The sequence below is a fragment of the Balaenoptera physalus genome, assembly GCF_965194825.1.
Source record: "Balaenoptera physalus genome assembly, chromosome: 2".
NCBI lineage: Eukaryota > Metazoa > Chordata > Mammalia > Artiodactyla > Balaenopteridae > Balaenoptera > Balaenoptera physalus.
The window spans coordinates 101,257,129-101,272,816 of record NC_138883.1 but is presented as its reverse complement, the minus strand read 5'-3'; the positions used below and the strand labels follow the sequence as shown (position 1 = coordinate 101,272,816).

The 15,688-nt window shown below is 35.1% G+C and overlaps 1 protein-coding gene across 2 annotated transcripts in view; it reads left to right on the top strand.

Annotated features, from left to right (window-relative positions):
* Window positions 1-15,688, top strand: part of NEDD4 (NEDD4 E3 ubiquitin protein ligase) — a 147,567-nt gene that overhangs the window by 87,555 nt on the left and 44,324 nt on the right. For both annotated transcript variants that reach the window (XM_082444960.1, XM_082444959.1), the window contains 3 exons: window positions 9,488-9,538; window positions 10,995-11,056; window positions 13,573-13,675. In XM_082444960.1, the coding sequence (XP_082301086.1) occupies window positions 9,488-9,538; window positions 10,995-11,056; window positions 13,573-13,675 (216 nt within the window). The remainder of the gene's footprint in view (window positions 1-9,487; window positions 9,539-10,994; window positions 11,057-13,572; window positions 13,676-15,688) is intronic.

Here is a 15,688-nt window from a genome sequence, read left to right as displayed (position 1 = left end):
TTGTGGAAGAACAAGTACAGTTTGTGTGTTATAGTTAAATCTACCAGACAGGCTGGCAAGCGGAGCAAATCACGAGTTTGGGGTGGTGAGTGTTTGCTTTAAGCAAAGACATCCAGTCTCCATAGCACTGTGATTTTATAGCATAGATCAGAGTATACTGTTTTTTTAGCTAACACCATTTTCCCCGCAACATACTAAAAAAGATTGAATCAATAAATCTTGAACTTCCAGAAAAATGTGTAAAATAAGCAGGTCACAGTATAGAGTGAGTCAGTATGTAAGTAGGAAGGTAGAAGCTCTGTAAAAAGCTAAGGAAAAAGCAGTTTTACTTAGTAAGATTTGCATGTGTTAGAAAATAGTTAAGCTGAAGTTAGAGTCCTTTTCATAATCCTTTTTAATTATAATATTTAGGATGTGGTGTAAATCCATGTAGTATGGATTTTGAGAGGAAAGATGTTCATTAAAAATAATAGTTTTTATAAAATTTTGAAAGCAGGAAATATATGATTTCTTGTTTTTAAAAAAATACTATAAATGGGCCCATTCATAAAAGTTCTGCTTATTTTTCTCAGAGATTCACATGTGTTAATATCCTCTATGTCAAAATATTTACTTTTCATGTGTTTAAATCAAGAAAACATTTATCCTCTTAACATAAATAGTAGAATGAGAGTTTAAATTCTACCTATTTATACAAAGAGGTTTTTAGATAATTTCACTTTTGGTGTCTCAGCTTAAGAGATTTTAACTCTTATCTTTTATGATCTCTGAAATATCTCTTGCTCTGTTGACTTAATTTGAATAATATAATCAATCATGGCTTGAACTTTTTATAGCTATGAATTTATTGTTTCTTTTTAACTGCCTGCCCCAGTTAATTTTTTCTTAGACTATTAGTGATCTCTACAGAAGAATCATGACATTTGCACATAGAAAATTTGAAAGCAGCTGTGTGAAGACAGTAGTTATTGAGCAAGATATTCATTTAAATGCAAACTTCTTGATCTTGAATCTTTTATCTTGATCTTATCTTTGAAAACTTACATATGGTTTTCGACTTACTCAAGACACTATTTCCTTCTGTAACATACAGTCAGTCATTGAGATCTGCTTCCATTTCAGATTAGTTCAGATTAGTTTAGTGTAGTATTTATTATTATACAAAATAAAAATTATCGGGTATATACTCAAAATGATAAATACAACTTTATTCATTGAGGCATTGCTTGTAATGGGCAAAAGATTAGAAACAACCTAAATATCTGAACTAATTAAATTTCAGCATTCCATACAATGGCATATACTATATCCCCATCAAATAGGTAAAGCATCTCTTTGTGGACCGATATTGGACAAGGTCCTAGAGATATTGACAAGAAAAAAAGCAAGATGCATAAGAGTGTATCAAAGAAAACTCTGAATGGTTTCAGACACACCAAACACAAAAAAATAACAGCTATTGTCTCTTGGGAGGACAGAGTATAGAGTTAGATAGATGGAGCCTAGGAATCTTTTATCTTTTAATTTTGTATCCTGTGTATGTGTTACTATTGTTTTAAAATTACCTTGAAAAATCATCTTGATTAGAAAAGTGCTGATAGCTAAGTCTGAAAACTGAAACTATGTTATATTTAATGTCCAGGTATAAAGTTCATTTTTACTGATTAGAATGCGTGATTGAAATGAAAAGTTGGATATTACAGCAGAAAACTTTGGCTCTGTTGTTTGGCTCTGGTTATGAGGAAGTGATTCTTCCTTTAATATTTTGCTCTATACAGTAGATTTACCCTGGGAAATTATCTGTAACTCAGATTTAGTAGAAACTTTTTTTAAAGCCAAGTATTCTTCAAAGCTATGACACTTTAACATACCTGTTTTTAAAATTCTGATTTTTCTGTAACATTGGGTTCTTTTATTTTATTTATTTTTTATAAATTTATTTATTTATTTATTTTTGGCTGCATTGGGTCTTCGTTGCTGCGCGTGGGCTTTCTTTACTTGCAGTGAGTGGGGGCTACTCTTTCTTGCGGTGCATGGGCTTCTCATTGCGGTGGCTTCTCTTGTTGAGGAGCACAGGCTCTAGGCTCCCGGGCTACAGTAGTTGTGCCACGCGGGTTCAGGAGTTGTGTCTCGTGGGCTCTAGAGCGCAGGCTCAGTAGTTGTGGTGCATGGGCTTAGTTGCTCCACAGCATGTGGGATCTTCCCGGACCAGGGATCGAACCCGTGCCCCTGTATTGGCAGGCGGATTCTTAACCACTGAGCCACCAGGGAAGTCCAACATTGGGTTCTTTTAAAGCAGAGCATTCAATCACTATGCAGCCTTATCAAAGTTAATAACAGCTTGTCCTGCTAAACTTAGAGCCATGTATAGTTCTAATTGAAGTTTGCAAAAACAACAATTTGGATTTTTCTCTTTTAATATTCTAAAAATTGATTTAAGAAACAGAAATTCATATCTTTAGAATATTGGAAAAAGTACTATATAATGACTAAACTGTGCTCTAAACGGTCGTGTTTAAAATCACCTTCTGTTCTAAATTCTTTGTCAGATTTTCAGGCATTCTTAAATTACTTATATTTTACTAAATGCAAATTTGCTTTATGAAGCTGTATGCAGTTCAAATATAGGAAATTAATTCTTACAAGGAAATGCTTGATGTTCAGAGTTTGGAATAAACGGTTGGCTAGGAAAACATTATTGAACATCACAGACTGACTTGCCTTCACAGGGATGAATTTTAAGCGATTACTTTTTTTTGGAAATGGAAAAAAGAACCTCTAATTGTCCTCTATTTACAGTAACCATATGTCCCAGACTTTCCAGGTTAGTTCCCGGTTTTGTATTCTCCATCACCTCAGACCATGCATATAGATTTTTAGGTTGGAAAATTTGTTCATTCTTCTAATATGAGAAATATAGTTCTTTGGGATCGTTTAATTTAAAGTAGACGTTAAGAAACTCATTTTAGATCACTTCTTTTAAAGAAGGAAGATGTGTAGCAAGAACTTTCTAAAATATATTTTTATATACCAGAATTACTTGAGACAAGGGAAGTTTCAGTATGTGGAATTTTTGCTCTATGTTCTTGTTCACACAGTGCAATCAATGAAAAAGGAATATGGGATAAGATGTTTCCTTTCTGCCCCACAGTGACCAGGCACTGCCTCTGTAAAGAGACTGAATCTCTAGGAAAGATTTGTAAGTTAAAAGGTTTTAAGAAATAAGGAGCACAATAAACACATGGAAAGATGCTCAGTATCATTGCCTCAGGGAAAGGCAAACAAAACCATAATGAGATATCACTTCACACCCACTAGGAGGGCTATATAAAAAAGATAGGTAATAATAAGTGTTGGCAAGGATATAGAGAAACTAAAACCCTCTTACAGTGCTGGTGGGAATATAAAATGGTGCAGCCGCTTTGGCAAGTCTGCAGTCCCTTAAAAGATTAAACAGAGTTACCATATTACCCAGAAATTCCACTCCTAAGTATATACCCAAGAGAGATGAGAACATGTGTCAGTACAAAAACTTGTACTCTGGCTTCCCTGGTGGCGCAGTGGTTGAGAATCTGCCTGTCAATGCAAGGGACACGGGTTCGAGCCCTGGTCTGGGAAGATCCCACATGCCACGGAGCAGCTGGGCCCGTGAGCCACAGTTACTGAGCCTGCGCGTCTGGAGCCTGTGCTCCGCAACAAGAGAGGTCGCGATAGTGAGAGGCCCGTGCACCGCGATGAAGAGTGGCCCCTGCTTGCCACAACTAGAGGAAGCCCTCGTACAGAAACGAAGACCCAACACAGCCATAAATAAATAAATCAAGTATAAAGTGTTTAAAAAAAAAAAACTTGTACTCGAATGTTTATAGCAGCCTTATTTATAATTGCTAAAAAAACAGGAACAACCCAAATGTCAATCAACAGATAAATGGATAGATAATATGGTATATCCATATAACATAATATTCAGCAGTAAAAACAAGGGATAAAGTACTGATACTTGCTACAACATGAATGAACCTTGAAAAGGTTTCTTATAAGTGAAAGAAGCTGGTCATAAAGGACCACATATTATATGACTTCATTTATGTGAAATGTCCAGAATAAGTAAAGCAATAGAGATATAAAGTAGATTGGTGGTTGCCTAGGGCTAAGGAAAGAGGGGGGAAATGAGGAGTGACTGCTGATAGATATGGATTTTCTTTTGGGGGTGTTGAAAATGTTCCAAAATTGATGGTACACTTTAAGTGGGTGAATTGTATAGTATGTGAATTATATCTGAGTCAAGCTGTTATTTTCAAAGTGGGGTGTGTCTTTTACTCATTGGTTGACACATTCTGTTTTCTACATTCTTTAGCAGTGGTTCTCAACCAGGGACAGTTTTGCCACCCAGGGGACATTTGGCAATGCCAGGAGATATCTTTCGTTGTTACAACTGGTGGAGGAGTACTGCTGGCATCTAATGGGTAGAGGCCCAGGATGCTGCTAAACATCCTTCAGTGCATGGACAGCCCCACAACAAAACAATTACCTGGCTTATATTGTCAATAACGCTCAAGTTAAGAAACCCTGTTCTCTACTTGTGTTGCTCTAGTGATAATGGACCACAGCCATGTTTTTGAAGCACTGAAAAATCATGAATCATCAAACAGATAGATGTTCACTGAATTCCGTTTACTGAGGGCAAGGCTATTCAGTAAGACTAAACCACTCAAAAGTGTTTTATTTCTCTATCTGGTTAAGTCTAAACCTAAGTTAATTAGATAATTCAGTTAACCGAAATATTTTATCCCTCTGTCATCTTGATTGAGATTTAACTGTATTTTGTTGTATTTTACTTTGTTATTTATCTTCTTAAAGATCAAATTTATGGAGTATAACATCTACTTGCCATGAAAACAGAAATAAACATGCCACAGCATAGCCTTGAGGATATAATTAAAGCTAACTTGTCCATTTCAAAAAAAAAATTATCATCAGCTCATGTTCTGGAATAGGACTATGGCCCTAAACTAAGCTAATTTGCTAGGCTTCAGTCTCCAGCCATGCTCCTTTTATTGTATGTACCTGTTTGACCTGTCCAAAGACTGGTCCATGGGAAAAGGGAGCAGGGGTTTCATTATAAAATCTAGCATTTCAAATATAACAGCTAACATTTATTGAAAACTTATTACTTGCTAGGTATTATGCAATGTACTTTATGTATATTATCTCATTTAATTCTCACAAAACCCTGTTAGTTGGCTATGATTATTCCTATTCTTGTGGAAGCATCCCTCTTATAACTCTCCACCCTCCTGCTCCAGTATGCACTGGTTGTTTTGTAGGTCTTACACTACTGTCATTCTGACAGTTCCCTTCCCCATAATTCTAGGGAATCCTCTTTCCTTCTCTCCTGTCTTGAATCCCCTGCATCTTCCCTTACCATGTTGTCCTCCCTCATTTTGGTGAAATATATCCTCCATTACCTTAGAAGAACACCAATGTCTTTATTCTGCCTTCATTATTGAAAAAGATATTTTGGCTGGGTCTAGAATTCTATGTAGGATACATTTTTCTCTCACAATTTTGAAAGCGTTATTCTCTTGTCTTTCAGTTTGGGGTATGATCTGTTTTGTATCTCTCAGAGCTCTTAGAATTTCTTTATCTCTGGTGCTTCGAAATGTCACAGTATTGTGCCTTTCTGTGGGTCTTTTCTTCAAGTATTTTACCTAAAACTCAGTGAGGCCTTCCACTCTCAAAATTCATTTTCTTGAGTTTAGGGAAAGTTTCTTAAAATGCTTCTTTGATAATTCCTTCCCTTGTTGTTTTTCTTTCTGGAATGCCTACTGCTTAAATGTTGACTTTTAAAATTTATCCTGTAATTTCTTTATTTTGGGAATCCTACAGTCTTTTCTTTTGTCTTTTAGTTCTACTTTCTGAGAAATTTCTTTAACTCTATTTTATAATTCTATCTTAAACTTTTAATTTCAGTTATATTTTTAATTCCCAAGAGTTCTTTCTTGCTCTTTAATTGCTTTTTTTATACCCTGCTATTCTGTTTGATAGATGTTTATCTCTTATCTCTGAGAATATTAATTACAGTTTTTCTCAAGTATTTTTCCTGCAGTCTGACTTGATTCTTATTTATCTGACTCCCTTCTTGCTGTTTGTTTTTTTGGATTAGGTCTCTGTTTCTCATGTTAAAGACTTTACTCAAATACTTAATGGTCCTTAACTGTCCATAATGTATAAGATTCAGGGTTTATTACCTGCTGATATGATGCATTGAGAAGCGCACCAACATCACTTTTATAGTATTCTTGCAAAAAAATGCATAACCTAAATTCAGCCATGAAGAAATAATACACAGGGCTTCCCTGGTGGCGCAGTGGTTGAGAATCCGCCTGCCAATGCAGAGGACACGGGTTCGAGCCCTGGTCTGGGAAGATCCCACATGCCACGGAGTAACTGGGCCCGTGAGCCACAACTACTGAGCCTGTGCGTCTGGAGCCTGTGCCCCGCAACAAGAGAGGCCACGATGGTGAGAGGCCTGCGCACCGTGATGAAGAGTGGCCCCCACTTGCCGCAGCTAGAGAAAGCCCTCGCACAGAAACGAAGACCCAACACAGCTAAAAATAAATATAAATAAATAAATAAATTAAAAAAAAAAAAAAGAAATAATACACAAAGCCTAATTGAGGGATATCCTATAACTAGCCAGTATGCTTTTAAAATGTCAATATTATGAAAGACAAAGAGACTGAGGTACTTTCCAGATTCAAAGAAACTAAGGAGACATGACAATTAAACGCAGTGTATGATCCTAAAATGAACCCTGGACCAAAATTAGTAGGACAGTTGGTGAAATTTGAGTAAGGTCCGTAGATTAGTTAAATGTTATTCCTGGTTTTTTATACAACTCAATAGCAAAAAAACAAACAATCCAGTTAAAAAATGGACAGAGGATATAAATAGACATTTTTCCAAAGAAGACATACAGATGGCCAACAGACACATGAAGTGATGTTCATTATGACTAATATGGAAAATGCAAATCCAAAGCACAATGAGCTATCATCTCACACCTGTCAGAATGGCTATTTTCAAAAAGACAGTAACAAGTGCTGGCAAGGATGTAGAGAAAAGGAGCCCTTATGCACTATTGGTAGGAATCTAAGTTGGTGCAGCCACTATGGAAAACAGTATGGAGGTTCCTCAAAAAATTAAAAATAGAACTACCATATGATCCAGCAATTCCACTTTTGGGGTATTTATCAAAAGAAAACAAAAACACTAACTTGAAACGATACATGCACTCTCATGTTCATTGCAGCATTATTTACAATAGCCAAGCTGTGGAAACAACCTAAGTGTCCCTCAATAGATGTGTATGTATATATACACACACATACAATGGAATATTAACCATAAAAACAAGAATGAAGTCTTGCCATTTGCAACAACATGGATGGACCTTGAGGGCATTATGCTAAGTGAAATAACTCAAAGAAAGACAAATAATGTATGCTGTCACTTATATGTGGAATCTAAAAACAAAACAAACAAAAACCAAGCTCATACAGAACAGATTGGTGGTTGTCAGAGAGGCAGGGGATGAGTGGGGTAAATGAGTGAAGGGGGTCAAAAGATACAAACTTACAGTTTTAAAATAAATAAGTCATGAGGACATAATTACAGCCTGGTGACTACAGCTAATAATACTGTATAACATATTTGAAAGTTGCTGAGAGAGTAAACCTTAAAAGTTCTCATCACAGGAAACAAAAATTCTGTAACCATGTAAGGTGCCCAATGTTAACTAGTTTTATTATGGTGATTATTTTGCAGTATATACAAATATTGAATCATTATGTTGTACATCTGAAACTAATGTAATGTTGTATGTCAATTATACCTCAATTAAAAAAAATTTAAGTTTGTGGGTGGATGCATGCAGGAAAAAAATCTCAGAGAAAATACTTAACAGTTAACTCTAGTGCCCTCCGGGAACTATGATTGCAGGGTCAAGGTTTTCATAAGCTTACTTTAAATTGATAAAGATTATGGGTGACAGATATTTACTGTCTGTTACGTGTATAGGTTTTTTTTTTTAACAATTAAAAAAGCTTAAGAATAAAAGAATGAATAAATAAAAGTGTTAATATTTCCTCTAAAAATATGTCACCTAGTTTTGATAATTGTGCTATGGTTATGTAAGATGTTAACATTTGGGGAAGCTGGTGATTTTATTCTTTAAATATTTTTCTCTCTTCTCTCTCTCTCTTTCTCTTTTCTCTTCCTTCCCCTCCTATCTTTCTGGAACTTCACTTACACATATATTATACTGCTTGATATTTTACCACAAGTCCTCTTTATTTTTCATATTATATAAATTATTTTGATATATCTTCAGGTTCACAGAACTTTTCTCTAGTTATTTTCAATCATATGTTAAGCGGATCCACTGATCTTTAATTCACATATTCTATTTTTCAGTTCTATATATATTTCAAAATATACATTTAATTCCCTTTTATAGTTTCCATTTCACTGCTGAGATTCCCCATCCATTCATTTATTATGACCTTATTTTCCATTTTATGTCCTTGAACATGTTTATAATAGCTACTTTCATTTTCCTGTCTGCTAATTCCAAGATCTGGCTTATCTTGTGGTCAGTTTCTATTAATAACCTTTTCTCTTGCTACTGGGTCACATTTTTCTATTTCTTTGCATATTTAGTAATTTTTAATGTATATTGGACATTATGTGTGACACATGATGGATACAATGAGTTTTGTTATCTTTCCCTAAAGAGTGTTGATTTTTGTTCTAGCAGGTTATTAACTTAGCTGAACTCTAAATGCTAGCTCCCCTTAGGTGAACATCAACTGTGAAATCTATTCTGAGTCCTTTCAGCCTTCTAGCTGTTGCCTTTCACATATGCAGTTCAGGGATCAGCTAGGAATTTGGGTAGAGTTTATATGTAGATTTGAAGGGACTCTTGTGGCGTCTTCCTTTCAGGGGTTGTCCCCCTCACTTTCCAGTTAGACTGTTGACTTCAGAGTAAGTCTTTGGACTCCTCAAATGAGTAAGATTTCAGATTTCTCTTTGAGTTCCAATCATTCCACCATATGAACTGTGTAGTACTACCAGGTGAAAAGCCATATGAACAGGAATCCTACCTAGCACAGTTCATTCTTTCAAGGATTGACTCCCTTCCAATTTCTGACTCTGTGGTGCTTTCAAATAGTTGTTTTGATATATTTTCAGAGTATATAGTTATTATCTTCAGAAGGATCAATCTAATATACTCTATTCTGCCATGACCAGAAGTTGTAGCATATTACCTTTTATTTTCCATTGATTTTTTCATTGATATTTCATAGGGTTAAACAAACAAAAAAAAACTTCGATGTATTTTTGTGAATGATGACAATAGCTCATCAAAGTTTTCCAAAAAGATCAAGCATATTACTAATGTCATTTTTTCTTCTTTCTTTTGTAGACAAGAGATGATTTCCTAGGTCAAGTGGATGTTCCTCTTTATCCATTACCGGTTAGTATAGATGTCCATGATTTTACTTTTTATGTTTATTCTTTTTATTTTAATAAATACTTACAGATACACAATATAGTAAATGTAAATATTTGATTTGTAAAGTGTATACTGCTATTATTTCTTGAGCATATTATTTTCTGAAAACTCATCTCAGTTTTCCATTTTATTTTCAAAATTCTCTTACATGAACCCCAGTAAGAAATAGAGAGCCACTGAAGTTGGTTGATATCATGAAAGCATTGTTTGAGGAAGATCAGTTTGGAAATATTCTACTGAATAACTAGACTGGGGAGAGCTTAGTCTCACAAAAAGAAACTAAGATCAATTACAACAATATGGGCATGAAAGTGAACCTGGACCAAGCATATAGCAACAGAAGAAAACAGACAGATGCAGGAAACATTTCATAACATAACATTACTGGATCAGGTTTTTAACATGGAGCTCCAGTTGAAAAAAATAAAATTAAGCAAAAAGTAAAGATAATACAAGTTGAACTTGCGAGATAAGGGTGGTATCTCAAGTAGAAAACATAGGAGGAAAGCCATTTTTTTTTTTGAGATATGATAAATTTATTTTTGGCCATATTGCATATGAGTAGTAAACAAGAAAAATGAAAGCTTAAAGTGGGCAGCTGACAGAGATATAAAAATAAGTTGTGTAGGGAAAAGGGTCTGGAAGGATTGAGAGCTATCATTGTTAAGGTAACCGCAGAATCTCTGAGAAGAATGGGCTGTCCAAACGAGAGGGATGAGAGCATTGAAGTCTAAAACATTGAACGTTCATCAGTGTGGGTCTGTCAGAGGAGAAAGAGAAGACAGACCAGGAGAAATCGGAAAAGAACGAAGTAAAGTGATGTCATGAGAATTTAAGAGTTTCAAGACTGAATGGGTAGTTAACAATGCAAAGTGCAGCAGAGAAGTAAAGGAGAATAAAAACAAAGGGCTGCTGAACTTGATAAGAAAGAGAAGTAATACTTCTTTATCAGTCTTTTCAGATGTTTATTGTCTCTCTGTAGTCTTTAGACATTACAAGCTTTTGATAATGAATTTAATCCAGTCTTATTTTCCAAGCTGCTTACTTTTTTGTTCTCCTAGAACTGTCTCTATGATCTAAACACGCCAGCCTGCTGACATTGTACATATTCCATATTTCTTTGGGGCGCAAGCATACTAACCATTCTCTACTGTTTTTCCACTTTTACCCTCCCTTTGTCTTCACGACACACCTGCTCAGCTAGTTTTATACTGAATTGTGATGCCAGGTGCAATTCCTACAGTGCAGGAAAGTGAAAGTGCTGTCAAATTACCAGCTGTTACCGTTTAATAAGCTGAAGCTACTTTTTTCTCACCTCACTTCAATTATGCCTTAGGTCATAGTTAATGAATATTCTTGAAAAGTATATATTTTTGGTGTTATAGATGTATCTTGAAAACCCACTGTTTTATTCTAGACAGAAAATCCAAGAATGGAGAGACCATATACATTTAAGGATTTTGTTCTTCACCCAAGAAGGTCAGTAAATATAAAATAATAACATATGAAATTTTTTTTTAATCTCTTTATACCTTACAGTAGCCTCTTTGGAAATTCAGTTACACCTTTGTAAATAAGCTACATATAAATATCAGTTTTTAAAAGCTTTATTGCTGTTTCTGATTAAAAAGTAATATATGCACAGTGCAAAAATTCTGAAAATACAGAAAAGTGATCATACCCCTTTGGGAAAGGCTTGTCTCCCTTATATTTATCATACTATGAGAATGAAATTTGTCATTAGTTTATATGTATTTTATATCTTACAGTATATGTAATTTTGTCATACTGTGCTTTAAAAAATCACAAACATCAATTCATGTAAAAAAAAACATCCAGGGAATTCCCTGGTGGTCCAGTGGTTGGGACTCAGCACTTTCACTGCCATGGCCCTGGTTCAGTCCCTGGTCCGTGAAGTAAGATCTTGCAAACTGCATAGCACAGCCAAAAAAAAAAATCCAACTTGATACACACAAAACCATTTTCAGGGATATATAACTACATTTAGCATACTTTCATTTAAAAAAAGATATTTCAGAAATCTCAAATATTTAGAGAAAATAACATGAGCAAAGACTATAATTTACAACCCAATAGCCTGTTCATAATTCCATTTTCCTAAACTGAATTACTTGATTTTTGTCAAAATTTTTAAGTTTAAGCTGTAAATAAAACTCCTTTTGATCTTCTGGACCACAGAATCAAGTAAAATCTGGTGAAGATGTGTATGTGACTTTACTGTCAGAAAGGGCAGAGTAAAGCAGAGGAAGGAAATCTGTGAAAACAACACTATATGTTTTGTTTTTAAAACTAGAAAATGCAATTGAAAAATATAGTATGGGAACTTAGTAAAATTTTTGATAAAAATATTTTATATTTTTAATCAAAATTTTTAAGTATTCATTGTAATATAAATTATTAAAATAAGGGGGACAGTGCTTTCTGACTGTGTTCATATTTACTGTCTATAAGAGAAACCACATATTTAATTTCTCTAGAAGTCTTGCAATATAAGTCTCTTTTCTTCCTTTAATTTTGGACTGATTGTGACATCTGTATATCAAGAATAACTAAATATTTCTTTCTTCTCTTATTTGGTTGCTCTAGTAACCTGCTTTTCAATTTGTCAAATGCTTTCCAGTATCTTTATCTTCAAAACACTTACATCTTCTGTCTGCACTGGGTATTATTGCAAGTGCAGAAAGAGCTTTATCCAACTACATTCTTAGATTTTTTTGAGCATCACTAAGCCCAAACCCACAGGCATATTATCTAGTTGGAAAAATATAATAAAACCTATCACTGTGGAGAAACTCTCCTATAAAATATTATCTGAGTAAGTTTTCTGTATCCATCTTTTATAACAAGTCAGAGTGTTCACACCTCCTTAACTATGGAGACATGAGTCACGTTAGTGGCCTGGGAAATAAGCATCAGGGGTTTTATTGACCACTCAGGGAAGGTACACTTTCCAAATCCATGAGCACTGTGTAGAGAAGAACAACTAAAAAGCTTAAGGGAGGCATTGGGGGTGGGGTGGGGTAGGGGAGTATCTCTTGAAGACAGGATAAAAGATTAGGACTTTTATGTCATATTACATAACTGAAATCTATTTAAAAAAATACCCAAAAAACCTATACAGAAAGCTAGGACAAGCAAGGATTTCTTAAGTAAACAGGATGCTAGATTTGGTGGGGGCAATAGACAGAGTTAGGTCTTCAGTTAGAAGCTTAAGAAAGACAGATTTTAAAATCCTTAAATGTTACTACACTGGGCAGCAGCCCTTAACTCAGACAACTCATTATTCACAGAGGTGATACAAGATACAATATGAAAACAGATGAGGTAAGTTAACGTATGACAGATTCAAACAGCTGTCAAAGACACTAGGTTTCAGGCAGTTATCCATCCTTGCTCTCCACTTTTCTGTCATCTTATACAACATGGCTAGATTATTATCCCTAAAGCACATCTCTGAGGGTGACTTTCCCTATTCCCAAAATTCTATGCAAAATAAAATCTAATAAAAGTTCTCTTATTTCACATGGATCTCATCAGCTGGACCATTCCCACTCCCTTTATGTATCCTGTAATTCAGCCAGTCTCAGCTACTGCCATTTCCTTAACTGCACCCCAGGTTTCCCATCTATTTCCTTGTTTTTGCTCTCTTCTCTACTCATATGCCTTTCCCTTCACTGCCACAGATCAAAATCCTCCCCAGTCTTCTAGCCCCAACTCAAATGCCAACTTCTCTTTCAAATTCTCTCTGATCTTTCACTTAAACTTCCATAGTTCCTTATTTATCTCATAACAACTATTTATTTATGGATGTTCCTTTTTCTCCACCATCTATTCCTTTTCCTAAATATCTTCTGCACTGGAACTTGTCTTTGAATCTCCTCTAGTAGCTAGTAGATGTTTAGTAAACTCTTATTAAATGAGTGCTTTTCTTCTTAGTATTAAAATTTTGTGAATTATTATTTTCTTTTCTACAGTCAGAAATCAAGAGTTAAAGGTTATCTGAGATTAAAAATGACTTACTTACCTAAAACCAGTGGCTCAGAAGAAGATAACACAGAACAGGCTGAGGAATTAGAGGTGAGATTTTATAAATATTTGGTTAAACTAAAAAGAAAATATCTAATTTCTTATTTTACTATACTCTGAAGAAAAAATAACTATTCAAATAAAGTTAATGTGTGAAATAAAAATTACTTCCCTGGACATTTGTTTATTTTACCCAAGAATTTGTTAAACATTTCTTTCCGCTAAGGATATTTCTGTAGAATGAATGGCCATTACTGATGGCATTCTTAAGGGTTAGGGAATAGAGATTGTAATGTTTATAAATGAAAGCGTTTGTTGTAATTAAGTCATTAACTGTTTCTAGTTTTTCAGAGTTTTCTAGAACGATGTCATGTTCCCCCTCCATTAAAGTAAGAACACAATTTAGTATTTGTAAGTTAAGTATGTGGAATATTTGAGAAGGCTCTACTAATTAGGAACTCTTTTATGAAATATAATTCCTGTTACTTTTCCTATCGTGCTTGGGGTGGGAGTGGGCGGGAGGGCTCATAGAAAAGGAGGAGACTAAGAGAGAGAGAGGGAGAGAATATAAGTGATCTAATAAAAAGCCACATTTATGGGGGGCCAGAAGAATTTAACCATCTTCACGGATGACAGGATAAGAGGAAGTCCAGTCAAGGATTTGGGCAGAACAACCTGCCTTTGGGGTGCATGAAGAAGAGGCAGAGAGTATGTACTTGGAATAGAATTGGACAGGGATTTGGAGCCTGGAATCTTAGTTGCAAGCTCTGCTGCTTGTGAGCTGAGTGACCATGTGAGTCTCTGACCTTCTCTGGACCTCAGGTTCTTCCTTTACAGAGTGACAGGGTTGTACCAGATGACCTCTGAGGTTTCTTCCAGCACAAAAATTCATGATCTGAAAAGGGAACAATAACATTTGCCCCTTGAGGTTCCCACTGAAGGAAGCTTATCATCAAAAGATAGCACCTTATTCTACCACATTGACTGAAAGCACCCAGTGTGCTGGCATCAGTCTGCGCTGGAGGGTTTTGTATGTGTGGCTTCCTCAACAGTCATGCCTCTTTGATCAAGGCCTGCTGAAGTCTCCAGAAGAACTGTAAGGCTGAGGGACCCTTCCCCAGTGCTGGGCTCTGCATCACACACCCAAACGTCTTGAGAAAGAAAGTTCGAGAACAAGTAGTGCTTTTGCAACAAAGCCTTCTGGGAATTTTTTATGTGCACTAATGAGACTTTACTTTGTAGGGGAATTCATAATAACAGAAAGAAAGAACTTTTTTTCTTTAAATCATAGACTGTAGTTAGCCCTTACTCTGGCAATCAAAGAACTTGGTATCCTCTCTTAAGTCTAATTCCCTTATTTGATTACCTTTTTTTTCATTTTAGTTTTTCTCTGATTTGTCATATAACAGTCTTTTTTTTTTTAATTTAGAAATTTATTGAGTAGAATTTTCTGTACCTGGCATTTTGGTGCACAGGGAAACCTGAATAATGGAATTCTGTTTGAAATGAAGGATGTCTGCTGTAAAGAAAGAAAATTCTTTATTTAGTAACTTAAAAAAATTTTAACAGCATTTCATTATTTGGTAACCTGCTCCAAGTTTTGCCCACAGACACGTATCACAGGTACCTTATTCACAGTTCAGTTTCTGTGGGTAGAGCTGCTTCGCTTCATTTTGTGGTCTCATGTCTCAATGTTTGAATTCCCTCAGAATGCACCTTATAATTTCAGTAGATGTAAGCATGTAGGAGTTTATTTATGAAAGGCCCTAGGAATTCAAACACACGAATCTGTGCTTATTTATCTTGTGTAGCTAATGACCAGAGAAGTCTTGTCTTTGACATTTAGTTTGTGACTGAATATATAAAATCCTACCATTTAAAGAAAACAATTGTAATTTTCAGAAGAGGCTCACTCTTAGGCAGTGTATGCCCTAGTACGATAAAGTGTGGCTATAATAGATAATTGTGTAATATTTGATTTTTGCACCCCTTGTAACTTTAGGTTTAGTTGTATGTATTTTACACAATTACCGTATAATATAATGTTTGTTGTACCTCTAAATG